The 27,404-nt window shown below is 37.5% G+C and overlaps 1 protein-coding gene and 1 long non-coding RNA gene across 2 annotated transcripts in view; one reads left to right on the top strand and one right to left on the bottom strand.

The window, feature by feature from the left end:
- The first annotated feature begins 328 nt into the window (after nucleotides 1-328).
- LOC110581592 lies at nucleotides 329-5,091 on the top strand. Its single transcript, XR_002480394.2, has 3 exons — nucleotides 329-362; nucleotides 4,082-4,121; nucleotides 5,060-5,091. It is a non-coding gene; the product is annotated as an uncharacterized LOC110581592 (long non-coding RNA).
- Nucleotides 5,092-6,352: 1,261 nt separating this feature from the next.
- The window catches only part of DCAF10 (DDB1 and CUL4 associated factor 10), a 40,744-nt gene continuing 19,692 nt past the window's right edge, over nucleotides 6,353-27,404 (bottom strand). Inside the window, exons 3-7 of the mRNA XM_021691229.1 lie at nucleotides 23,681-23,878; nucleotides 14,240-14,442; nucleotides 11,331-11,444; nucleotides 8,308-8,453; nucleotides 6,353-7,389 (exon numbers count right to left, since the gene is read on the bottom strand). Of these exons, the coding sequence (XP_021546904.1) occupies nucleotides 7,021-7,389; nucleotides 8,308-8,453; nucleotides 11,331-11,444; nucleotides 14,240-14,442; nucleotides 23,681-23,878 (1,030 nt within the window). The 3' untranslated portion in view covers nucleotides 6,353-7,020. The remainder of the gene's footprint in view (nucleotides 7,390-8,307; nucleotides 8,454-11,330; nucleotides 11,445-14,239; nucleotides 14,443-23,680; nucleotides 23,879-27,404) is intronic.

The raw sequence follows: 27,404 nt of genomic DNA, 5'->3' as shown, positions 1-27,404 counted from the left end.
CATCACCCTATTAAATTATTAATATAACAATTCATTCAAGGGAACACTGAAAAATAGCATGTTCTAAGTGTACCTATATGAAAACAAATCCGTGTGCAGCTTGACAAAAATTTATCCACTATGCTTCTTATTGATATGAATATAATTTTCACTGAATAATTTATAAAACTATAAAACATGATTCATATTGAATAAACTTGTAAATGTCCAGAACATTAGTGAACAGATGTGAACGAACCAGATCTTAGTAAATGTGTTTTCAGTATAAAAATGCCAATTCTATGTTTTAGAATGGTGGCCTTCACAAAATGAAATGTGCATATACCTGTGGGAGCATAAGGTGATCCCTGGAAGTGCAGGAGGTAATGTAGAACTTTGATTTTTAAAACTTCTATCCTTTTAAAATTTCCTTTCTCTCTGTACATGTTTTATAATTTACATAGAGCAGTACGTTATTTTATATATATGTATATGTGTGTATATATATTGTGTATATATACATATATATGTATATATATATATATACATATACACACACACACACAACATCAATTTGGAGCATGTGCTCTAATTTTTTTTGGATGGGGGTCATAGGATTTAAAAGTTCAGAATACCTCTACAAGAATCACCAAGCACTGCCCCTGTCACAGCATTATGCTTGATTCTGGTCTAAAAATAAACACCTAAGCAATTTAAATAAAAATTTCAAACTACTGCTTAATGCAAGCTTGCCATCAACCTTTCAAACAGGCTAAGCACAGAAAAAGTGTGTCAGATGTTTCAAAGTAGCATTTATTTTTTTAAAAGCACATTATGAGGTAGACTTACACCGAGGCATTCAGTGCATATATTAATAAAAGTTTTACTGAAACCTTAAAATTGCATGTAGGTATGTATGTATGTAGATAAAATCACCTACAACTCTACATTCATCCATATGAAATCCTCAAGAGAATTCAAATGAAACAGTAAGAGCCAATTACGGTTTTAGAGAGCTTTCCTAATTCTGAAATGATCTGTGAAAAAATTTGTGGGAGGGAGGGAGTTTTATTTTTAGATTTTAGAAGTTCTTTTACTAAATCATTCACTTCATGGCTAGTTTTCAATGAATGTGAATATCTTTACTGGACAGTAGATAGAAGATACTGTAATTCTTATTGTTCCATGTCAACATGATAATATTGAAGCAGGACCAGCTATATAATTTGGAAGCCCAGTGCAAAATAGAAATATGGGCTCCTTGTTCAAAAAATTAAGAATTTTAAGATGGCTTCAGCAGAACCTTACACCAAGCACGGGGCTTTTCTCACTGCAGGGCCCTATAGAACTGCATTGGTCACACGCTCATGAAGCCAGTGCTACAACCGTAGTTATCTTTGTCCCTTGAGTCCCTAGTACTGGACAAGTCATATAGTAGGGATTCAGTGTTTGGTGAATGAAAAATTGAGTTTTGCAGTTTTCCAAATCAATGAGAAATGCTTAGTTTTTCTGAATCTTACTCTGATGAAGATTTCTCTATTTGCACGTCACATTCTGGCTTCACGGAAATTCGAGGCCACATATGGCTAAGGTTCATTTGAGTCCTACAACAAATAATTTATTGAGCAACTACTCTGTCAGATCCTGTACTGGGCACTGGGGATACAAGAAAAGTAAGACAGTTCCTGCCCACAAGGAGCTTACAGTCTAGCATGAGAAATTAACAGTACCTCAGAACTTAGTGAAAAAAATTTCTGGTGTCTAGGATATTATCTGGAACATTCCCAACTTTCCTAAAAATAATGATTCTAAAATTTACCAGAAAAGCACATTTTAGAAATGGAAGATGCAGTGAAATTTAAAATCAAATATCCAAACTTTAATGTAGAAAACATGAAATTGAAATAAGGAAGAAGCATAGGAAAGCTGAAAAAAATTCTATTTTAAATACTATGAACAAGACTTAAATTTTAAAGTTATTTTATTGTCTCTGGATGACATTTCATTTTATATACATACATAGACGAGGTGTGCATATGTGAGATGTGTTCCTTGGAGGTTTTGATAAATCCCATATTTCCATTATTTATTCATTTACAACTAAAGCAGCATACAGGTAAATTTGAGACTTTCCTTTTGATAATTTCTGTTATCATTTGAACGGGAGAAATTCTTGGGGTATAAATTTCGGTATGATCTTCTGCAGTGAGACTAAAACTGTCTTTGTCACAATGTGTGATAATTTAAACATGTATCTTAATGGCTATTAACCAAGTTTAATGGCATCAAAAATACTCTATCTGGATTTTATTTTCATTGTTTTTCCCCCCTGGATTCTTTTTTTTTTTTTTTTTTAAAGCATGAAGGATTCCTGTGCAAATACAGAGCCTTTGTTGTTACTTGGCTGTACTTTGGTACATTGCTGTTTATTCCTTAATCTAGCAGCATCCTTCGTCTCTAGTATTTTACTTAGTGGCACCTGAAAAAAATCACTAGCCTAGGCTTTACCTGGGTACTTCTATTATCCAGATGGTTACTGTGAACCTGTCAGAAAGCTAGTGGTCTCAGAGACTGTGCACACAGGGCTTGTGCAGCTCTTTAGACACTAAGCAGGCTTGGTTATCTCATGTCCCAGCTCATAACAGATGAACACAGAACGTATGATAGAGAGCCTGTTAGAGGCAGGCATGTGGATGCTGTGGTAGGAGACAGCACAGACTACTTAGCAGATAGAAAAATTTTTAAATAAAAAAATCCCCAAATCCGAGCAACCTGAGACAAATGATTATATATACCTCAGGGCTGAGGGCATCACTTATATAATAATTGATATTAACTCATATTTGTTATAGCCCTTTACAGTTCATGAAGTATTTTATATACATCAGAGCTCATTGGGTATTTGTAATAACACATGAATATAACTTTTACTTTTCATCACGAAAAAGTGTATTATACCGAGCATGCTGTTTAAGAAGGCAGGGAGGTATACTAACATATCTGAAAGACTTGCATCAAAAATAATTTACAAGTTTTAAATTTTGGCACTTAAGAGATATGCATTAGTTATCCAAAAATTTATATATATGCTTTATTTCATGACCAACACTGGCTATTAGTGAATTTTCATAGCTCTCCGTGGCTGCTGGTCATTTTAAATAGGGTTGATTGTCATCAGTGTTATCAGACTATTTCTCCTGCTAAACACAAGCTTTAACAGATACTTATGGATGCCAGTACCATATATTCTGACTAATAATGGGAAACACTAGGCTTCTAAAAGATTCTCAGAGTGTTTTTCCTATATTGCACTTTCTAGAAAACTAAACTTTAACCACAATATAATGTGATCGTGGTTCTAGACAGGAGTTGGGAACCTTATCCTTGCTTGTTTTCCTAAAATTTTTGGTATAGCCTCATCTTGGATGTAACAAGGAGAAATAACAAACTATACATGTTCTTTGGGCTTCTGAGAACAAAGATCACATACATTTTCAAAAGATTAAGAGAGGTCTTGTCTGCTTTAGCTACTTCATTTTTACAATTAAAGATAAGGAACTACTAAATATTTGATGTTCCTAAACTTATTTAACATAGCATTTCTGTAGAAAGCTTTTTCAAGGTTTCTTTTAAGTACAATCTACCCCTCAAGGTGGGGCTCAAACTCATGACCTCAAGATCAAGAGTTGCATGCTCTACTGACTGAACCAGCTAGGCGCCCCTGTAGAAAGCTTTTTAAAACAAGTATAATTTATACGACATTTACCAACTATACCACATTACCACTTATAGTACATTCGCCAATTATCATGAATAAAAATGACTAAATAAAATTTAGAGTAAAAAAACACCAGATTAGATTTTACACTCTTAAGTGAAATGAGACCTTGAAATTGTAAGATGCAGTTTCCTCCAAGAGTCTAACATTCCTGATGCCCTGTAATTCCTGGATTAATATCCCCCCTCATGATGTTTTGGTCACAGCCGTACCTCAAAAAGAGGACAAAGGTGGTTTTGTTGAGTTTGCTAATTTTTAATTCTCATCTGTGTGGCTCTGTTTTTATACAAAGCTATTTATCCCACATTTTTCTTTACTTTACAGCTACTTATCCTGCTCGAAGTCTTGCAGTTAGGAACGGACTGTATGTATGCCTTGCAGTTTATGGTACTAATTCTAATGGAAATTTTCAGTCTTATAAATGTTCTCTTGCATGGTGCAGAAAGTAAGCCAGCTCTGTAATAAAGAATTTACAGAGGATGCTAAACAAATTAACAGGCCATTTTCCCATCCTTTATAAACAAAAGGGCAAAGTGGTAGAGTAGTAAGCACACAGGCTTTGGACTAAAACAGCTAGGTTTGAATCCCAGTGTTGCCCTCCCCCCGGTGCCAGCTCTGTGACTTACGGCAAATCACTTAACCTCTCAGACCCTCCATTTCCTCCAAAGTAAACTGGCACTCATGTCACCTACCTTGCAAGGTATTTTGTGAGTGAGAGTTAGTAGTAAAGTGTGTAGATTATTTGACACCATAGAAACTCTCTAATGGTTGAAGAATCATGGACTGAAATTCAGAGTTAGGCGACACGTGGGCCCAGCATCTGACATGCAACTCTCCAAAGGGGATGCAATATATGGAACCTTTTTTTAATCAATATAATTATTGTACTTAGTAGCTTATTTTGAATGTTAAGATTGGGTGCTTTTGCCTCCAAAACTTTATTTTCCTTTAAATATGTGGGTTTTTTAAAAAAAATTTATGGCAAACCTGTGTTTTCATTATATTTTGTGGTAGTTTTCTTGATAGCTAAAAAATTTCCAATTCTTGGGGCGCCTGGGTGGCTCAGTCGTTAAGCGTCTGCCTTCGGCTCAGGTCATGATCCCAGGGTCCTGGGATCGAGTCCCGCATCGGGCTCCCTGCTCCGCGGGAAGCCTGCTTCTCCCTCTCCCACTCCCCCTGCTTGTGTTCCCTCTCTCGCTGTGTCTCTCTCTGTCAAATAAATAAAATCTTAAAAAAAAAAAAAAATTCCAATTCTTTTTAACATCCGTAGTAAAATGATCTAATTTTTAAAATTTGTCCTAGAGCCAAGATTGTTCCAAGTGAGATGTAACCTCTGCACATGTGTGTGAATGGCTGGTAGGTTCTACAAAGAAATGTCATTTTTATTCATGTGTTTGGGTTGCTTAAACATTTCTATAAGATTTAAGATCCTCTTCTTAGGGCTGGAATTCTCAGCATCTATTCCCATGACTTTTTCAATCTATCGGCCAGTTTAAGGGTAGTCACAATAATACAACTTAAAGACAAGATAAAGTGTTCATAAATAAATCATTGTTTTAACAGCCAGCATAATACATTAGAAATTGCCCTGAGCAAGAAATCAGGAGACTTGAATTCAAGTTCTGGCTCTGCCGCTAATTTTGTAAGATGACTTTAGGCAAGTCACTTAACTTTTCTCATTCATCAGATAATGAGATTGATTACATTTTCTACTTCTAAAATGGATTTCATTTACTTACGATTTTTTTTAATAATTAAAACACCTTCTGGGAGTTAAGCACCTAATAGGTACAGAAATACTTACTGATGTTTAAGGTAGTGTTTTTCAAACTCTGATCCAGGGACCACCTGAGTAAAAATCACTTGAGGTTCTTATTAAAAATAGATTCCTGTCCTCTCCCTGGCTGAATCAGAACCTCCTAAGGTGAGGGCCAGGTTTCTGTGTTTTCCACAAGCTCCTCAATGATTGTAATGCACCCTACTTTGAGAACCATTGGCCTAAGAGAATGTGATCTGAGAGGGAACGAGCTAGCGTGTGGCTTAAATTACTGCAGCCTCTGGTGGATCCCTTATTAAATATAATACCATTCCAAGTGGAGACTAGAAGAAAGCTGCTTTACTTCAGCAGGCCAGTCAGCCCGGTGACTGACCCCTGCTTGATGTTTTTTACTTGCTGTGTTCCGTAACAAAATACAAGAGGCCTTCACGTCAGCTCTTTGTCTTGACATCCAAGTCGCTGACTACTGTAGTTGGGTCACGCCTTGAACAGGACTGCAGTTCTGCCCTCCCTAATGCTAAGGGTCGAGTTTGTGCCACCTGGTTCAAGGAGTAAAGATGAGGAAAACACAACCTCTTTACTCTCAATCCCCCCCTCCACCCTAATAACATAACATGTCACCCTGTGTGAGTCAAATAGTCTGGTAGAGAAAACAGACACTAAGCCACATTGTTCTCATCACTCTGACTAGACAGTGTACTAACTTAATGAATCCTCTTCTATATAATAGAAATGATCAAAGCCCATTCCTTCTCCTCTTTTCCTTTCTAAATGCTGTTTACAGGAACAAAATACCAAATAAGGACACATGCTAGAGATTTTTAAATTCATACAAGTAAATTACAAAGAGAGGTGGTAATTATTTTTTCTAGAGTTTTACAACAAAATTCCCCTCACGGTGAAAAAATACATATAATTTTAACAGGAAACTTAAAAGACATTTTTGTTGTAAGACTAACATTATGAGAATAATGCCATTAACTGTGCTCATTATAGAGAAACATAACAGCAACTTTAAAAGGCCAGGTATACTGATAAGTGAAGATGAAATTTCTTTTTCAATGACCAGTATGCTGACATCGAACTTCTGGGTTTTATTCAATACCAGTGTCATGGGTTTCTCCTAACCCAGCCAAAACTCCTGCCAGACGTCCACAAAATTCACACTGAAATCAAAAAACAAGAAGTAAAGAAACTTGACGAGAGCTACCATGCAAAATAACCAGAAGAACTGAAGTCCCAGTGGCACAGATGAGCAGGAGCAGAGGAATGCGGAAAAGCTGCTGCTGCGTCGAGTCTAACTTGGTGAGGCCCCTACGATGCCGGACGGCCAAGTCCTCAGGTCACAGGTGTGTCCGTGGACCCGTAAGAACTGGGATCTTGGCCCAGACTTTTAAGATCTTCTAAAAAGGAAATACTTCACCTAAATTGAAGTAATTTATAAGTCAAACACCAGAAGAATTCCTTATTTGATGTTAAGTTGTGCCTAAAACTTTGGCTGATACAAAGAAACCCGTCCACTAAGGCACCCTGAGGCAATCTGACAATGTGTTGGAGAGAACTTTGTCGTCAGTACCACATCATTATGAGAGTACAGAGAACGGATCACCCGCAGAGGACTGGCTTCTTTGGGCAAACAGTCTATAAGTTCACTGCACTGTTTGTCAAATCCCAACAAGCGAATCCCGTAGCCATGTGGGGAAGAGATCATTCGCCCATCAGGGCTGAAGCAAAGTTCTTTGATATAACCCCTGCCTACATTGGCTTCTTCAATGTAATGAGTTAGTCGTAGAGAACAGCGAGGTGAGACAGGTCGCACAGGAGCTCCTTCTTGGAATTCATAGACACAAGTCCACTAAGGGGAGAGAAGAGAGAGAAACCAAAGTTACAGAGCCCCAAATAACGCCAGATAGTTCTTTTTGTAAAAAGCTCAACAGGCTGCCAAAGCCACAGAATTGTTGCAAGAACTCAATCAGATAACTGCTACCCCTCTCCCATCTACTAAAATGTGCAGGCCCCATACCTTATCTTCATAAGCCAAGGTTATTCTGTGTACTGTGATGTACTATGACTAAAGCCTTTTATTCCCTCAGGCTGCTGTGACTTCTGTGGTAATAATTCCCCTTTGTGAAAGTAACAACAATGTTGATACTTAAAATATTCTAAAGTTTAGACATCTAAGCCCTAAAATACCTCTCCTCCTACATACTTCAAAGGCTCTTCTCTCTTTTCCCCTAGTCATCAGTTTAGTCTCTCCCTGGTTTCCCCTGGTATGTATGTACGTACGTACGTACGTATGTATGATTTGAGAGCAAGGACAAGCAGGGGGAGCGGCAGCCAGAGGGAGAAGCAGGCTTCCCGCTGAGCAGGGAGCCCAACTTGGGATTCGATCCCCAGACCCTGGGATCATGATCTGAGCTGAAGGCAGACACTTAACCGACTGAGGCACCCAGGCGCCCCTCCCCTTGTTTTTAAAAAGAGCAAATTCTAATACTCAATTGGCTTAGCAAAACCTTACATTTAGCCAGCTTGGCTGAAGCATCTCCATCTAAAGTTTACTATATAAAGGGCATGTGGCAAGATAAAGAGGGCAAGAATTAAGAAGTTGGCCACAATCTGAGTTGATACGGGTTTAAGGTATTTCCAGTCTGCCACACTGGAGAGGAGGTGGGAGAGGAAGGAGTGGTTCAAGGGATAAAGATACCATGAGCGTACACGGCAACGGCTATTTGTTCAGTCAGCCCCGCTGAAGGTGGAGTGCCGCCGCCCCTACCTCCTGATCATCGGTGTTGCTTGAGCACCTAAGGAGAGCGGCCCAGCCTTTTGGGTGCAGCTGTAAGGACGTGATGCAGTTTCCACGGTCTCTCTCACCAGGAACTTCAGGAGTTAAGACTTCAAGACTATTTCGTGGTGAAACTCCTGATAAGAAAATTAGGATGTGAAATGTGTATTATCAGAGAACTAAGGCAGCTCATCAAAGCTTTGATTTCTGGCAGTCACCCCCACCCCCAACCTTCATTCCTTCATCGGCCCCTTGTGCTACCACATGTAAAAAGAAAAACTGGGCATGCCTGGGGGCGGAGGGGGGCACCATCAGTTAAGCAGCCAACTCTTGGTTTTGTCTCAGGTTGTGATCTCAGGGTCGTGAGATCAAGCCCTGCATCGGACTCTACACTCAGCATGGCATCTACTTCAGATTCTCTCTCTCCCTCTACACCTCCCACTCATGCCTGCTCTCTAAAATAAATAAATCTTAAAAAAAAAATACACATACACAAAAAAAACCTATGGTGGTGCCCCTTGATGCATGGTGTGCATGTCTTTGGGGTGGGGGTATGGGGGAGGGTTATGACCAGAACTAAAGAATCCAAGTTCCTGCAGCGGGAATCCCAGTAACCTAAGACTAGGGATCCTTTTGATTAGGATTTACATCTCAGAAAACTAAGATAAAGTTATATGACATGAAAGGAATCTGGAAAAGTAAAAGATAATTCTCATCTCAGAGGACCTGGTGCTCTCTAGTCCAGAGAAGGAAATACCTGGAAGCCATGCAGATTGCCTTTCTTATCAATAAAAGGCTATTATGTGTGCAAGGAGCAGGACTTAGGGCCCCCAAGAACAGTACTATAAAAAACAGAGCTATAATTTTGGAGGCAAGGGAAGATATTTCACATACCAGTATGTCAAAACGAGGGGTTGGGAGACATTGCCAATCATACATATGCCTGGTACTCTGTTAGGGCCCATCCCGTCCTCTTTCCTAGCCCCCCATGAAAGTGACTGCTACAGCAAGCTGTTACTACTGGGAGTTACGTCCTATCCCTCAGGTGTGTGGAGAATCACTTTCACAGACATTATAAAGAAGCAATTTAGAAATTTAATATCGAGAAATATTTCAACACTTCTCTACCTGTGGAAGGAGTGGCTTTGAAGATTATGAGCTCCCTCTGTCAGACCCTTTGTGAATTGTTTCTCAAATAGATGTGTTATCTTCTTTAAAAGAGTCCCTTTAGATTACTACAGCATTGATGGAAACCTGTGAAGCTCTAAATTACATTGTTACAACCAAACTATACCTAAATAATGATTTCACATGTGACTGAACTTTAATAACAATTTTAGAGAAAAACAAACAGCTATATCAAGAATTCTGAAAATTGAACAAAAGCAAAAAAGAAACCCATCTAAATAAGTAAGTAGTGGTTTTTGAGCTGTGCTCCTTGGAGGTTCCTCCAGAGCTGGCAAAAGGAGGGAACCACATGGGGATGGGAAGGGAAGACTGGTCAAGGAACTCCCTAATTTCACTTGAGCCAGAGTTTTTGCACTCTGTGCTACAATCCACAGCAGATTTCATGTCCTAAAGGGAGTTCACGGGGCACCTGGCTGGCTCAGCCGATAGAGCACCTGACTCTTGATCTCAGGGTCTGGAGTTTGAGCCCCCATATTGGGTGTAGAGATCACTTAAAAAAAAAGGTCTAACCTTAAATGAGTTTAATAGCCTCAGCTCTATACAGCTACTGTATCTGCCAAAGTATGGTGCTAACGTTCTGACACCCTGAAGACCCAGGATTGCTAACATTCAGAACGACCTTATGTATGAGCCCCACCTTCTTCTCTATACTCTGCCTAGGCTCTCCATACATCGTCTCTTCTCCCGTTCCCAATCTCTGTATCATGAAACTGCTGTGTAGTTTGGTTTTGGGGTTTACCACTGCAACAAGCAGTTAATTACTCTTATTTGGTTTTTTTTTCCCCTCATGGATGGTTTAGTTCAATAAAGATTTTTCTCAATGATTATTAAGAGCCTTGTCTTAGAAGCCAAAGTAGAAGAACAGGTAGAATCTATAAAAGAAGTTTCTGCTACAAATCAAAGGAAAAATGTTACACATCTGGGCATAAATCTCTAATAGGAATTTTTAACCTTAAATGTCATAGTCTTGAATATCCAGAGGAAAGCAGATAGGCTGTAGGTTTAGGAAGAGCTCTCAAACCACTCTACAAACATCAAGTAGTCATGCAAAATAATCAAGTATGCCATTATCAAGCACTTACCAGGTGAGGCCACCCAGGAAAAACACAAATTAGAAGTATAATGGATAGCCCCTCCCCTAAAGACCCAGGTAGGAGCTATGCTCATCTCCAAAAGGTGACCCAAGATTACAAAAAGACCCACATCTGGCCATCAGTCCACAAAGATGAGGACAAAAAGTGCTTAGATGTGAACTGGTATGGAGAAGTAGATGAAGTTTGCATAGGTAAAAAGCATCTCATTTAGGGGGTGGAAAGAATGGGCTAAACAGCTACTTCTGCCAGAGCGGTGGGGGGAAACGGGCAAAAGCAGAGTAGGGCCAGAATGTAACCCACTTTATCCCACAATCCCTCTAAGGCTGTCAGGCATTGCTCAGATAAAGAAATGGCAGAGCAAAATGCCTACTGGGCTGGAACCAGGTGACTTTCACAAGCACCTGACAAACGCATGACTTTATACAGCACCATCACATGCATATCTCATTTAATCCATAACAATCTTGATTGGAATTTACATGTCCAAACCACTTTTTCTCCAATCTAGACCAGACTATAAGTTCAGTAAATAAAGCCAAAGCTCAAATTCCAACAAAGATGTAAGCCCGAGATATCCAACCCTAGAGACTGGTTAGCTTTTGAAAATGACTGAGAGTCAAAGGATAGCCTCTTCTTTATTGGCTTTTATTTGTATAGCTTTAAACTAAACCAAAGAAAGCTATTTGGTAGAATCTGTTGTTGCAAGATTATAAAATACCACTTTCAACCTACCTTCTCTTTGTGATGCTCGTGACATGTGTTTCTCAGAAGATGAGTTAGAATCACTATGATGACAAGGTGAACCAGAAACTCGAGGACCAGATGAACTTGATGAAGTAGTCAGATCTTGAAAATACAAAAAGTTCTGACAATAAACTTAGCAAAATTCTAGTAGTGTCTCTTAACTTTTTAATCAGCTAGTTGAAGCATACTGTTAAAATCCATCTGAAACATGGCAAGTACATGCTCACTTAAAGCTGGCCTATAACTGCGACCGAGGTAGGTAGGACAGCTCTTTGAAGTGTTCTATCTAAGGCCTGGGCCCTCTCTAAAATCTCTTCTAACAAAGAGTTGCTTAAGTGAAATAAAAATGACAAACCAAATAAACATAGGAGCATCTTTGGGTTCCCCATCACTTCTGTAGTAAAACAAAACAAGGGCGCCTGGGTGGCTCAGATGGTTAAGCGTCTGCCTTCGGCTCGGGTCATGATCTCAGGGTCCTGGGATCGAGTCCCGCATCGGGCTCCCTGCTCCTTGGGAGCCTGCTTCTCGCTCTGCCTCTCTCTCTCTCTCATGAATAAATAAATAAAATCTTTAAAAAAAAAAAACCACAAGAAAATTCAGTAAACATGAAAACTGAGCTGTTCATCAGCCTGTTTAATGTTAGAATAGGGTCCAAATACCAGGTTCGTTACTGAGAACATTAAATGAGCCTTCTTAAGCATGCCAAACAATTCTGTTATCATTCATGAAGTTATGTGAATACTATCTTTGAAATGCAATACAAACTTTATACTGAAATCTGAAGAAAAAAATTGAGTATTAGATAGTTGGGTTTGATATATTACTCCAAAAAGCAATCTCTATTACATCTCACTCTTCTAGTGGCCCCACACTTTTATGAGAATTTCTTCATCTAATTCCCTTTGATGTTATTATCAGAATTACCCTTAGAAGACAGAAAATGTTCTTGGTGGGGTTTTGTTTTTGTTTTTGTTTTTTAATTTTATTTATTTCTTTGAGACAGAGCGAGAGAGAGCACAAGCAGGGGGAGCGACAGGCAGAGGGAGAGGGAGAAGCAGACTCCCCGCTGAGCAGGGAGCCCGATGTGGGACTCATGAACCAAGCCAAAGGCAGATGCTTAACTGACTGAGCCACCCAGGCGCCCCTGTTCTTGGTTTTTGAATAAAAAAATACCAACCAGACTTTCTAACTCACTACCTCTTCCTAAGCTAAAGTTGACTATTAATGTTTAACCTAAAAATAAATTTCTGAATGTAAAAGGATTATACTCACATATTTATGAAATCCCTTGCTTTGCAAATAAGCTGGTAAAACTTAAATTTCTACTTTTAGCAGTGAAATTGGGCAAATGCAATTACAACAGGGCCTGCACTTTCCCAAAGAAGTCTTCAGATGTGGCCCTATGGCCCTATGCATACAGGAGAAAGAGTCCAACCATCTGAAGCTGATTTTATTTTATTTATTTATTTATTTATTTTTAAAGATTTTATTTATTTATTCATGAGAGACAGAGAGAGAGAGAGGGAGAAGCAGGCTCCCAAGGAGCAGGGAGCCCGATGCGGGACTCGATCCCAGGACCCTGGGATCACGACCTGAGCCAAAGGCAGACGCTTAACCATCTGAGCCACCCAGGCGCCCTGAAGCTGATTTTAAATAGCAATTTATTATAAACACTGTATTCCAAATGCTTAAGTCTTTTTTTCTGGGTTCTTGTTCATAAATGCAAAATTATAAATAGGTATGTTCCTGGAACAGCCCTCTTTTTCTCAAAGGTGATGAAATATAGTCTCTATCACATAATGTAGATATATTATAGTGCATAAGTTTTTCTGAGCCCCAATTTCACTGAAGTCTAATGGAATCAGCAACAGAAAAAAGAATACAACTTTAGGGGCACCTAGGTGGCTCAGTCGGTTAAGCGGCCGATTCTTGGTTTCAACTTGGGTCATAATCTCAGAGACCTGGGATTGAGCCCTGCCCCCACAATTGTGTTCCCTGCTCAGCAGGGAGTCTGCTTCAGGATTCTCTCTCCCTCTGCCCCTCCCCTGCTCTCTCTCCCTCTAAAATAAATCTTTTTTTTAAAAAAAGAATACAGCTTTAGCAAGAGGATGTTTAGAGGCTGTGAAATAGGATGACACCTGCTACCTGGATATAGACATCTGGAATTCTAGGATGTAATACAGACTTAAAAGTAAAGCTCTATATTGAATATATCTTAAAAGCTCTGCTAGGTGGGGTGCCTTGGTGGCTCAGTGAGTTCAGCATCTGACTCTTGATCTCAGCTCAGGTCTTGATCTCAGGGTTGTGAAATAAAAATTAAAATAAAATAAAAATAATAAAGCTCTGCTGGAAGATTGAACCTACCTTAGGCCACCACTAATTTTTGAGATAGTGATGATTTAGAAATACTGATAAAAGATTTTCTGGATAGCAGAAAGCGCTAAAAGAAAATTTTTTTTTTTTTAAGATTTTATTTATTTATTTGACAGAGAGAGATAGCGAGAGCAGGAACACAAGCAGTGGGAGAGGGAGAAGCAGGCTTCCCGCTGAGCAGGGAGCCCGATGTGGGACTCGATCCCAGGACCCTGGGATCATGACCTGAGCCGAAGGCAGACGCTTAACGACTGAGCCACCCAGGCGCCCTAAAAGAAAATATTTTTATAGTTAGCAGTTCTTCCTAGATCATTGGTGATACAGAAGCACAAATTAATGCTATGTCAGAGATTCATATAGGTCATACTTTCTTGGGAAAAAAGCTCTCAATGAGCTTTCCAAAAATGTCTTCTAATCTCCTTCCCTTCTTCCTGCTATCATTCTCAGAATGGGAACATATACAGTATCTCCCTTTGTGTGAGACTCTTCGGAAAACTTTTTTTAATCAAAAAAGAAAAGCTTACCTGAACTTGATGTAGTTCTTCTTGCTCTCAAAATGGGATAGCTGCCTACTTCTAAAGACTTGGTTAAGTCAAGATCATGCAAAATCAAAAGATATCCAGAGGACGTGGAGATCAACATTTTGGAACAATCTGGTGTTAATCTCATTCGCATGAGAAAACGTGTGTGAAAGAATTTCTTATGTGGACATCCATCTTCTGTACACCTACAGAAGAAATCAAAACCTAGAATTATCATAAATATAAGGATTTGGTAATAGTCATATTTTTGACCTTCAAACTAGAATTTACGGTCAATGTATGCTTAGGCTTTTCTACATGATAAACATTTTTTTTTGGTTTTTGCACGCCATTCCTTCTTTCATCTCCAACTTCCCATTTTATTCTTTCTGAAATACACATTTTTAAGTTAAGATTTTGTTGAGGTAAACTGTCACTTTATGTTGTTCTGAATATTGGGGATAATACTCCACTGAGTTCTGGCTTCCATTGTTGCTATTTTTAAGCCTGCTATTAGTGCAATTGTTACTTTGGACAATTTATCCTTTGATCTTCTCCTTGTCTTTGGAGTACTGCAGTTTCACTCTGATATATGTTTAAATTTGGATTTCTTTCTAATTTATTGGGATTCATTTGACTTTCTAAATCTTAAGATTCATATTATTCATATATTCTGGGAAATTCTCCATCATTATTCCAATATCGCCTCTCACATATTTTCTCTATTCTTTTGGAGCTCCAAATAGATGTTTGAAACACTCACATTTGATTCTCGCCTCATAGCTGCTCTTTCTTATATTCTATCTCTTCATTTCTGTTACATTCTGGATAATTTTTAATATCTAGCTTCCAATCTATTTTTTAAAGTTGTGTCTAATCTGCTACTTGACCCATCCTGGTTTTTAAAAAAAATTTTTTTTAATTACTAAAAACTATACACTTTAAATTTTTTTTTTTTAAAGATTTTATTTATTTATTTGACAGAGACAGTGAGAGCAGGAACACAAGCAGGGGGAGTGGGAGAGGGAGAAGCAGGCTTCCTGCTGAGCCGGGAGCCCGATGTGGGACTCGATCCCAGGACCCTGGGATCATGACCTGAGCCGAAGACAGTCGCTTAACCAACTGAGCCACCCAGGCGCCCTACGCTTTAAATTTTTTAATTGCTTTTTGTGATAAATAGGAACAGTACTGATTTTTACATTTTGATCTTATGTCTAGCAATCTTGGTTAACTCTTACTAATTCTGATAATTTGTCAGCAGAATTTCTAAGATTTACTATATAGACCACTCAGAACACTGGTCTATGGGCTAAGTCTGGACTATGGCCTGTTTTTATACAGAAGGTTGGTTGGAACACAGCAATACCCATTATGTATTGTCAACGGCTGCTCAGAGACTATACAGCACACAAAGCCTAAAATATTTATTACAGTCTTTTACAGAAAATTTGCCAACCCTTCATAGAGACAATCATATCACCTGTGAATGCTATTTTTTTCATTTCTAATCCTTACATATTTATTTTCCTATACCGACTAGGACCCTGTCTTCTGCCACCCCAAAACAGTGGTATACAGTAGTAGTAATAGCAGCCATATTCTCCCTTCCTGATTTTATAGAGAAAAAAAAATTTTTTTTTTTTTAAGTAAGCTCTATATTCAGTGTGGGGCTTGAACTCACAACCTTGAGATCAAGAATCACATGCTCTAGTGACTGAGCCAGCCAGGTACCCCTATAGAGAAAACCATTTAAAAATGTCCTGTAGGGGGCGCCTGGGTGGCTCAGTTGGTTAAGCGACTGCCTTCGGCTCAGGTCATGATCCTGGAGTCCGGGGATCGAGTCCCGCAGCGGGCTCCCTGCTCAGCAGGGAGTCTGCTTCTCCCTCTGACCCTCCTCCCTCTCATGCTCTCTCTATCTCATTCTCTCTCTCAAATAAATAAATAAAATCTTAAAAAAAAAAAATGTCCTGTAGGTTTTAGTGTACACTTTTGATGAGTTTCCTTCTATTTTTAATTAAGTTTAATAGCTTTGAGATATAATTTACATATCATAAAATTCACTCATTTTAACACTTGATTTTTAGTAAATTTATGGAGTTGTGCAATCATCAACCCAATTTTAGAACATTCTCATCATCCTAAAAAATCCCTCCTGCCCACTAGTAGTCTCTCCCTGTTCCTATTCCCAGTCACAGGCAGCCACTAAGTAGTCTCTATAGATCTGCTTATTGTGGACATTTAATATAAATAGAATTATACAAGTGGTCTTTTGGTTTGGCTTTTTTCACTTAGCATACTGTTTTCTGAGGTTCATCCATGTTGTAGCACGTATTAGTACTCTGTTCCTTTTCATTACCAAATAGTATTCTATTATATAGATATACCACATTTTGTTTATTAATTTGCCAATTGATAGATATTTGTACTGGTTCCCTTTTGGGGATATTATGAGTAATACTGTTATAAGCATTCATGTACAAATCTTTGTGTGGTGATAGGTGTTCATTTCTCTTGGGTAGATACCTAGGAGTGGAATGGCTGGTCAGATGATAAATCTGTTTAACATTTTAAGAAACTACCAAACTTTTCTCAAGTGGCTGTACCATTTTACATCCCTACCAGCAATGTATGAGGATCCAGTTTCTCCACATTCTTGACAATACTTATTATTGTCTTTCTAAATTAAAGCCATCTTAGTGGATATGAAATGGTTTCTCATTTTGGTTTTGACTTACATTTTCCTTATGACTAATGATGTTGATCATCTTTTCACATGCCTATTAATCATTTGTATTATCTTCCTTGGTGAAATGTCTATGCAGATATTTTGCCCATTTTAAAATTGGGTTATTTGTGTATATTTAAAGTGAGTTGCAAGAGTTCTTTATATATTCTGGACACAAATCCTTGATCAGATGTAATTTTTCTTTTCACTTTCTAAATGGTATCACCTGATACACAGAAGTTTTTCATTTTAATGAAGTTCATTTTATCAATTTTTTTTAATCACTTGTGCTTTGGTTTGCATGAAGATTTACTTCCATGTTTTCTTCTTTGAATTATGTAATTTTATCTCTTACCTTCAGGTTTAAATCCATTTTGAGTTTCTTGTTTTGATGTAAAATAAGGGTCTAAACTCATCTTTTTGCATGTGAATATCCAGTTGCTCAGGTATCATTTATTGAAAAGACTATCCTTTTCTGAACCACTGAATTACCTTGGCACCTTTGTTGAATTGAAAATCAACCGATCATAAATGCAAGGGTTTATTTCTGTACTCTCAAAATTCTGTTCCTTTGATTTATATGCCTATCCCATGGCAATAAACACTGTTTTGATTACTATGGCTTTGTAGTAAGTTCTAAAATTGAGAGTGTGAGTCTTTCAACTTTGTTCTTCTTTTCAAGATTGTTTTGGCTATTCTGGGTCATTTGTATTTCCATGTAAATTCTAGAATCAGCTTAACAATGGTCCAAAAAAAGACAGCTGGAATCTTGATAGGGATTGCACTGAATCAACAGATTAACTTGGAGACAACTGCCATCTTTTATTTTTTTGACAATTGCCATCTTTAAAAAATTTTTTTGTTTGTCCTCTGTAATCTTATTATTTTTTTAAGTAAGCTCTACACCCCATGTGGGGCTTGAACTCATAGCCCTGAGATCAAGAGTCACATGCTGTCCTGGCTGAGCCAGCTAGGCACCCCCAAAATTACCATCTTAATGATGCTGAATCTTCCAATCCATGAAGATGGAATGCCTCTCCATTCATTTACATCTTCCTACATTTCTTTCAGCAATGTTTTTATAGTTTTCAGTGTAAAAATCTTGTACTTTTTTTGTTAAATACATTCCTAAGTATCTTATTTCTTTAGATGCTATTATGAATGGAATCTTCTTCATTCATTTTTAGATTGTTCATTGCTTATAAGTAGAAATACAATTGATTTGTGTATATTAATCTCGTATATCTTGTGACCTTGCTGAACTTATTAGTTCTAGTATTTTTGTGGAATCCTTAAGATTTTCTATATATAAGATCATATCTACATATGAAGATTGCTTCTTCCCTTCCAATCTGGATACCTGGTATTTCTTTTTCTTGCCTGACTGCACTTCCAGTTCAACTGTACCTCCAATACAATATTGAATAAAAGTGGTGGGAGCAGACATCCTTGCCTTGTTACCAATCTTAGGATAAATTTGTATTCAGTCTTTTCAACATTAAGATGATTTTAGCCAGGGGCGCCTGAGTTGGTTAAGCATCTACCTTCAGCTCAGGTCATGATCTCGGGGTCCTGGGATTGAGCCCTATGTCGTCGGGCTCTCATCGGGCTCCCTGCTCAGTGGGGAGTCTAACTGTCCCTCTCCCTCTGCCCCTAACCCCACCCCCCTATTAGGGTGCTCTCTCTAAAAAAAAAAAAAAAAAAACTTTACAAAAATGATTTTGGCTATAAATTTCTCAGATGTCCTTTATCAGCTGTCTAGGGAATAAAAGTTCCCTATTATTCCCAGTTTTATTACAAATGGGTATTAGATTTTGTCAACTGCTTTTCTACCTTTCTTGAGATGATCCTGTTTATGGATTTTGACCTTTATTAATACGATGTATTATATTAATTGATTTTTGGATATTAAACCAACCCTCTATTCCTGGGGTAAATTCTACTATTGTGATATATAATCCTTTATACATGATGCTAGGTTTGATTTGCTAATATTTTGTTGAGGATTTTGTTCTATTTTTCTTCTTTTTGTTTTTGAGGAATATTGGTCTGTAGTTTTCTATTCTTATGATGTTTGTCTGGTTTGTATCAGAGTAATAATACCAGCCTCATAAAATGAGTTTGGAAGTGTTCTCCTCTATTTTCTAGAAGAGACTGTGAAAGATTGGTATTATTTATTCTATAAATGTTTGGTAAAATTCACCAGTGAAGACTTTTGGGACTGGGCTTTTCACTGTGGAAAGATTTTTAAATTACCAGTTCGATTTTTTACTTGCTTTAGGTCTGTGGGTCTATAGATTTTCTATTTGTTCTTGAATCAGTTTAAGTAATTTGTGACTGTCCAGGTATTTATCTGAGTTGTCTGATGTGTTGTCATAAAGTTGTTCATTGTATCCCTTTATAATCCTTTTAATCTCTATAAGACTGGTAATAATGTCCCCTCTTTTGTTTTTAATTATGATTGAATGTTGAATTTTATTCCTTGATTAAAACAATCATACGGACTTTGTTTAATCTGTTAATGTGATAAGTTATATTAATAGAATTTCTATTGATAGGGGCGCCTGGGTGGCTCAGTCGGTTAAGTGTCTGCCTTCAGCTCAGGTCATGATCCCAGAGTCCTGGTATCGAACCCTGTGTCGGGCTCCCTGCTGAGCAGGGAGCCTGCTTTTCCCTCTCCCTCCGCCTGCTGCTCCCCCAGCTTGTGCACACTTTCTGTCCAAAAAAAAAAAAAAAAAATTTCTATTAATATATCTTTTTTAAGTGACCTATACGTATACCCAACATGGGGCTCGAACTCACAACCCCAAGATCAAAAGTTGCATGCTCTTCTGACTGAGCCAGCCAGGCGCCCCAGATATATCATCTTTTCATTCCTGAATAAACCCAACTTGGTCATGATATTTTGATTAATATCTTACAAGTTTCAGTTTCCTTCTATTTAGAATACTTGTATCTACATTCACATTACAGATTGACCTTTCAATTTTTCTCTTCTAGTATTATCTTTGTTGAGTTTATATATTAAGGTTATACTAGCTTCATACATGAGGTAAGATTTCCCTTTTTCTGGAATGTGAACAACTTAATAAAACTGGAATGTTGTTTCTTATAGTGTCTTACAGAAGTCACCTGTAAAACTGACAGGCCTGCTGTTTTATTAGTAGATAAATTTTAATTGCTATTTTCCATTTCTTTAATGGCTATGGCAGAGGCAATGTTTAGAATATTTAAATAACCAGCAATGCATGAAAATGAGCCAGTCAGAATTGATGCAGTTGGCAGTGTTGGAACTGAGTCCTGGAATTACTCTACTGTAAGATCTTAAAACTTCCATCAACAAAGGGTGTCTCTCAGCAGTCTATAAACCAGGGATTTGACCCTTGGCTCATAATTTACTATTGACAGTCATGTGGGCAAGTTACCCAACCTCTCTGACCTTGGTTTCCTTAGCTCTAAAATGGGATAATAGGGGCGCCTGGGTGGCTCAGTCGTTAAGTGTCTGCCTTCGGCTCAGGTCATGATCCCAGGGTCCTGGGATCGAGCCCTGCATCGGGCTCCCTGCTCAGTGGGAAGCCTGCTTCTCCCTCTCCCACTCCCCCTGCTTGTGTTCCTGCTCTTGCTATCTCTCTCTGTCAAATAAATAAAATCTTTAAAAATAATAATAAAATAAAATGGGATAATAGATATCTAACTCATGAGACTTCTCTGAATTAAATGAGATGCTGACCAACCAAAAAAAAAGGGGGGTAGTTTAAGGGGGACTTTAGCTGCTAGATCATAGGGAGATCTTGAGGGAGGTATCCCTAAAAGAAGGGCCTGGGTAACCAGAGGGTGCCAGGATATGACTGCCCGGGGATGATTCAGGATAGTGGCTATTTATCATTTAACTACAGTTACCACATTTAACTTCTGTATTAACTACAGAAGTAGTTTAATATTTTAACAACTACTTCAGCTAAATCACTGCATATTGGTTAAATATCAGTCCAGGTAACAGGTGTATTTAGGTTTTCTATTTCTCTCTTGATCAGTTTAGGATTCCTTGATCAGTTGCTAAGGTGTATTTTTTGAATAAACCATTTCATCAAAGTTTTCAAGTATACTGGCATAAAAGTGATCTTATTATCATATATATATATTTTTGTTGTCTCTTTTTTTTATTGTTAAGATTATTCTTTTGTCTTTTTTCTCTGGATGAATCTTACCAGAGATTCAAAAAGCAGGCTTTAAAAAAAACTTTATTGTACATTCATTTTCAATTTCACTAATTTCTGCTTTTATCTTTATTATTTCCATAATCTTTCATTGGGTTTACTCTTTTTTATCTTTTTCCAGTTTTTTTGAGTATAATGCTTAGTTCACTAATTTTTAGTCTACTGATTTCCCTATGAGTTCTTCTTCAATCCATGAATTATTTAGGAAGTGAGTTTATAAATCTCCAAACATGGGAATTTTTAGTTACCTGTGTTTTAATTAAGTATACTGAGGTCAGGAAAAATCATTTGTGTGGTAACAACTCTTTGATATTGATTGAAACTTACTTTGTAATCTAGTACATGCTCTACTTTTGCTTCAGAGGATATATTCACTATTTGTTGGGAGAATCCTAAATATGCCTAATAAATCAAGTTTATTACTGTAAGATCTCCTATGGTCTTACTAATTTTTTGGTCTACTTTATCTATTAGTAAATGAGAGAACAGTGTTACTATTTTCCACTGAGATGGGGATTCTTAGTTTTTTCTTGTAATTCTGTCCATTTTGCTTTTTTTTTTTTTTTTAAGATTTTATTTATTTATTTGACAGAGAGAGACACAGCGAGAGAGGGAACACAAGTTGGGGGAGTGGGAGAGGGAGAAGCAGGCTCCCCACGGAGCAGGGAGCCTAATGTGGGGCTCAATCCCAGGACTCTGGGATCATGACCTGAGCCAAAGGCAAATGCTTAACGACTGAGCCACCCAGGCGCCCCCCATTTTTGCTTTTTATGGTTTGAAGCTATGTTATTAGGTACATTTAAGATAAGAATTCTTTTATGTTCTAGTGAAATAAACCTTTTAGCACAGTACCTTTTTTAACCACCAATAATGCTTTATGCCTTACATTCTCTTTTGTCTGCTATTAATGTAAATATAATTGTTTCTCTTTGATTTGAATTTGCCTGTTATTTTTTTCCCATGCTTTGACTTTCAGACTTTCTCATTTGCATGTTTTGGGTGTGTTCCTTACAAAGAACATAGTTTGGTTTTCTTTTTTAATCCAATCTAACCCTATCTATCTTTTAACTGGCTACTTTAGTCTATATGTATTTATTGCGATTATTGATATTTGGATTTTCTGCCTACCATATTTTTGTGCTTCCCAATTTACCTCTTTTTTAAAAATGATTTTCCCCCTTCTCTGCCTCTGTTGGACTGATCATGTTTTACTAGCTTTTGTCCACTAATTTGGAAGTTACCATTCATATTCCTATTCAAATTTTATTTCTAAATTAAAAAAAAATGAACTTCTAAATTTTAACAGGTATGCTTGTCTTAATCTAAAGAGATTTATATATCCTCTGCTGAAACAATATGCATAGTAGAAATCTTTAAGAATATCCTCTCTCTTTTTACATATGACCTCTGAAAAGAATATTTCAGAAATGGTCCTGGTGTATTACTGCATTGTCATTTCACCATAGCTAGCAATAGGTACATTTTAGTTATTTCTCAAACTTCAACTCTATTTTTCTTGATTATTTTATGTAGGCACCACACCCAGCATGGAGCCTAATGCAGGGCTTGAACTAACGACCCTGAGATCAAGACCTGAGCTGAGATCAAGAGATGCTTAACCAACTGAACCACCCAGGTGTCCCAAACTTCAGGTTTCTTTAAATAATCAATTTCTCTATAAGAAGACATTTCATTGAAGTGTTTCACAACAGAGGCATTACTGACATTTTAGATGGGATTAGTCTACTGTGCAAAATGTTCCATGCAGGATGTTTAGAAACTCTGATCCCTGTTGACTAAATGCCAGTAGAAATCCTCTCTTCTCTTCCCATAGTGACAATTAAAACTGCACCACACATTATTTCCAAACATTCCCACTGAGAAACTATTATTTTAATGCATGAAAAAAATTACAAAATAAGTAGGTTTAAGAACTGAAGGACCAAAGAATGAAAAAATTTCTGTTCCACAGAGGAAATAACAAAAATATTTTTCCTTAAATTCCTTAAATTTAGGAAACTCATCTTATAAACCAGTTTTCATCATTAACTGTACTACTTGGTCTCCTTTCCATAAACTTTTCTCCAAATTTTTTAGTTGCAGTATATGACTAAGAGCAAGTACAAAAGATGGAATCATTTTTTGATTATTTTTCCCAAAGTCAGATTCTTTCTCCTAAAGAGATACGAAAGCTAAGACAAAACACCGAATTTCTCTACCATTTTACACAAATATTTTTTGGGGGCACCTGGGTGGTTCAGTCAGTTAAAGGTCCAATTCTTTGATTTCTCAGGTCATGATCTCACGGTTGTGAGATGGAGCCCCACACCAGGTTCTGCGCTCAGCAGGGAGTCTGCTTAAGATTCTCTCTCTCCCTCTCCCTCTGCACCCGCCCCCCACATGCTCACTCACTCTCTCTCCCTCTCTCTGTCAAATAAAGAAATCTTTAAAAAATTTTTTTGTTGTTGTTCACAATCCTAACATGGTTTCCTATTCACAAACCTGTTGGTGTCCCAAATAATGACATTTCCATCAAATCCTGATGTTACTAAGAGTCTTGTGTTAGTATCATATTCGATGTTCTTCACCCAGCTAGTGTGACCATGTAAAGTGCATACTTTGGTGTTCAGTTTTCTCAGATCCCATAGTGCTATTGTAGTGTCATCAGAGCAGGTAGCAAACAGCCGGTTATCAAGAAATCTACAAAGCAGAAAAGAAAAACTGGTTTATTTAATCTCTTGTTAAAGAAAACTTGAGAAACAGCCTCTATATTACCTAATCAAGAAAACAAACAAAAAAGGACTACAAACTGACGGTATAAACCCAGTGATATGGATATCAATAAACAGTAAGCATAATTCACATAATCACAGGAAAGGACACTATGATTTAAGGAGGACCACAATGTAATTTTATCCATTTGCTTTATATTACTGATTTTTATTTGGAACTGGATATAGGGGTGGATGTTTGGGGAACAGTGCTAGAGAGAAAAAAAGAACTTTAGAATCTGTATAGGAAACACGAATGGTGAGAGACAATTTAATAGGAGACAGAGGAGATTTTGAAGACTTGATTGCAGAGAGAGATATGTTAAGCATAAAGGGTTCATAATTATGAGAAAAATTTACCCTGCTACAAGTAATGTCTTTCTATTTAGAACACATTTACATATAAAAATTGCTAATAAAATGCCATATTTTTAACCTATTAATTCAAAGGCATTCCTCCAAATAATCATACTTAGCAATATTTTATTAGGACCAGTTAAGATTACAAGATATACCAATAAAATACTCTATAATTCAGACTTTTAATTATTTTACACTAATTTCTCAATGCTTAGTGAGAATATATTTTATACAAATACTTAAAAAACAACAACCCTACCAATCACACTTGAATTTCTTTTATTTCTTTTTCCACGCTTGAATTTCTGCCTAATTCAACATTAGGATGCTTTCTCTAACATATGCTGTTATATATTACTTCCTAATCTCTTGTAGAGAGAAGAAATGAATTCTGGAACTTCTTCCAAGATAAAATTATATTGAATTATGTTTTATCAGAAATCAACCTCAGTATCCATAAATACCATAACAACCTTCCTAAAACTTAACACAGTTTTAAAATTCCTAGCTGTTGTACAAGCTGTTTCTACTACTTGAAACCACCTTCACCCTACCCCTTGACCTGACTAAATACTTCCTTTCTTTTTGTTATTCAGCTATCATCCCCTCCAGGAAGACTTCCTTCTCTATCCAGCTTGGGGTAGATTTACCAATCTTCTAATCTCCAAAGTACTCTATATTTCTGTCATAACACTTAATATACAGTGTAAGGAATAACTTCATAAGGCTATAAACTCCTTGAAGACAGGGGGAACTGTCTGCATAGTTCATTGTTAGATCTGTAGTACCCAACACACAATGCCAGGCACGTAATAAGTACTCACAAATATTTATTATGCATGAGATAGGAGTTCACTACCTAGTGGAAAAAAATTGTAAATACATAATTGTACAAAATAATTGCATGGAATAAGCAAAGAAAAGGGTGATCAGGGGCGCCTGAGTGGCTCAGTTGGTTGAGCCTCTGCCTTCGGCTCAGGTCAGGATCCCAGGGTTCTGGGATCGAGTCCTACACTTCAGGCTCTTTGCTCAGTGGGAAGCCTGCTTCTCCCTCTGCCTGCTGCTGCCCCTGCTTATGTGCTCTCTCTCTGACAAATACATAAGATCTAAAAAAAAAAAAAAGAAAGAAAGAAAAGGGTGGTCAGGAAAGACTTCATGGTGGGGTCATTTGAACTGATTTTAAAAGATGAGGCAGGCACTCCCTAAGTGACCAAGGGATAAGCAAAGGTACAGAGGCATGTAAGGGGATGGTATATACTCTGAGAGGCAACACTAGTTAGAAGTACTGTGTGCTGAAAAGTAGAGATAAGAGGAGAATATATCATGGATTTATTCTGTAGTGATTCCCAGTAACTTTTTTTTTTTTAAAGATCTTTGCATTTTTTTTTAAGATTTTATTTATTTTTTGAGAGAGAGAGAGACAGCGAGAGAGGGAACACAAGCAGGGGGGGTGGGAGAGGGAGAAGCAGGTTTCCCACTTTGCAAGAGAGAGCACAAGCTGGGGGAGGGTCAGAGGGAGAGGGTGAAACAGACTCCCCACTGAGCAAAGAGCCTGACGTGGGACTCAATCCCAGGACCCTGGGATCATGACCTGAGCTGAAGGCAGACGCTTAACTGACTGAGCCACCCAGGCATCCCTGAAAATATTTTTTAAATGGAAAAAAGTCCACCATAAAAATAACCACTGTTATTGATAGCCTAATTCTTATATTTTAATAATAAATGTCATGTCATAAATATTTTGCCATGTTATTAAAGATTTATTGACAAAATCATTTTTTTTTTTTAAAGATTTTATTTATTTATTTGACAGAGAGAGACAGAGCGAGAGCAGGAACACAAGCAGGGAGAGTGGGAGAGGGAGAAGCAGGCCTCCCGCTGAGCAGGGAGCCCGGTGTGGGGCTCGATCCCAGGACCCCGGGATCACGACCCGAGCCGAAGGCAGACGCTTAACGACTGAGCCACCCAGGCGCCCCGACAAAATCATTCTTAATGGCTGATTAGATTCACTGTATGAATGAACCGTATCTTCTTTCTTTTTTAAACTAATAAGCAATTGCTGGGTGTTTATATTGCTTCCAATTTTTTACTATGGTTTACACTAAAACCATTAAATGGTTTTATTTAGTGTAAAACTTTATGTAGTGTAAAAAAGTTTACACTAAAAAACACTATGATGAACAACCTAATAGCTGAATATTAATCACATCCCTAGTTATTTTTCTAAGTACATCCCCAGAAAAATGTATTGCTAAGTAAAAAGGGATTTTAAAAAATGTAAGGCTTTTGATACATACAGCCAAACTATCCTCAAAAGAACATACTGATATGTAGTTCTTTTTTTTTTTTTTTTTTTTTTTTTAAAATTTTTTTTTTTTTTTTTATTTGAGAGAGAGAGAGAGTGAGAGAGCACAAGAGGGGGGAGCGGGGGAGGGAGGAGCAGACTCCCCGCTGAGCAGGGAGCCCGATGCGGGACTCGATCCCGGGACTCCAGGATCATGACCTGAGCCGAAGGCAGTCGCCCAACCAACTGAGCCACCCAGGCGCCCCTGATATGTAGTTCTACCAGCAGTTAACAGTGTCCACTTCTCCAAGCCCTGTCACACAGATATTTTTTAATTCTGCTAAGTGCCAGGGGAAAAAAAAAAATCTTAAATTGAAACTTTTATTTTTAGTAAAGTTCAACACTTTTCATATTAATTGGAAGATTATTTTCTCTTGTGAATTGCTATTCATATTCCTTACTGATTTTCCTACTGCTGTATTATTTTTATTAGAGTTATAAATTCTCTTTAAAGATGATATACCTCAGTTTTTCAAAGACAGTATGTTGAAAAAAAAAGACAGTGTGTTGAATATATTTTCCATATATACTTTTATCTTATTATGTGGTTTATATATTTTCTTACTATATCAAAATTTTTACTAATCAAAATTGTCAAGTCCATTTTTTTTCCCCTACGGTTTTATCTTTACTGATTAGGCTTTTTAAAGTAATAATATTTTAATGACTTCCTGACAGGAATTAAACGACTGAAAAAACAACCATGACACGGCGCCTGGGTGGCTCAGTTGGTTAAGCGACTGCCTTCAGC

The sequence above is a fragment of the Neomonachus schauinslandi genome, chromosome 13 (genome assembly GCF_002201575.2).
Source record: "Neomonachus schauinslandi chromosome 13, ASM220157v2, whole genome shotgun sequence".
Lineage (NCBI taxonomy): Eukaryota > Metazoa > Chordata > Mammalia > Carnivora > Phocidae > Neomonachus > Neomonachus schauinslandi.
This window is presented reverse-complemented; position numbering and strand designations above follow the sequence as displayed.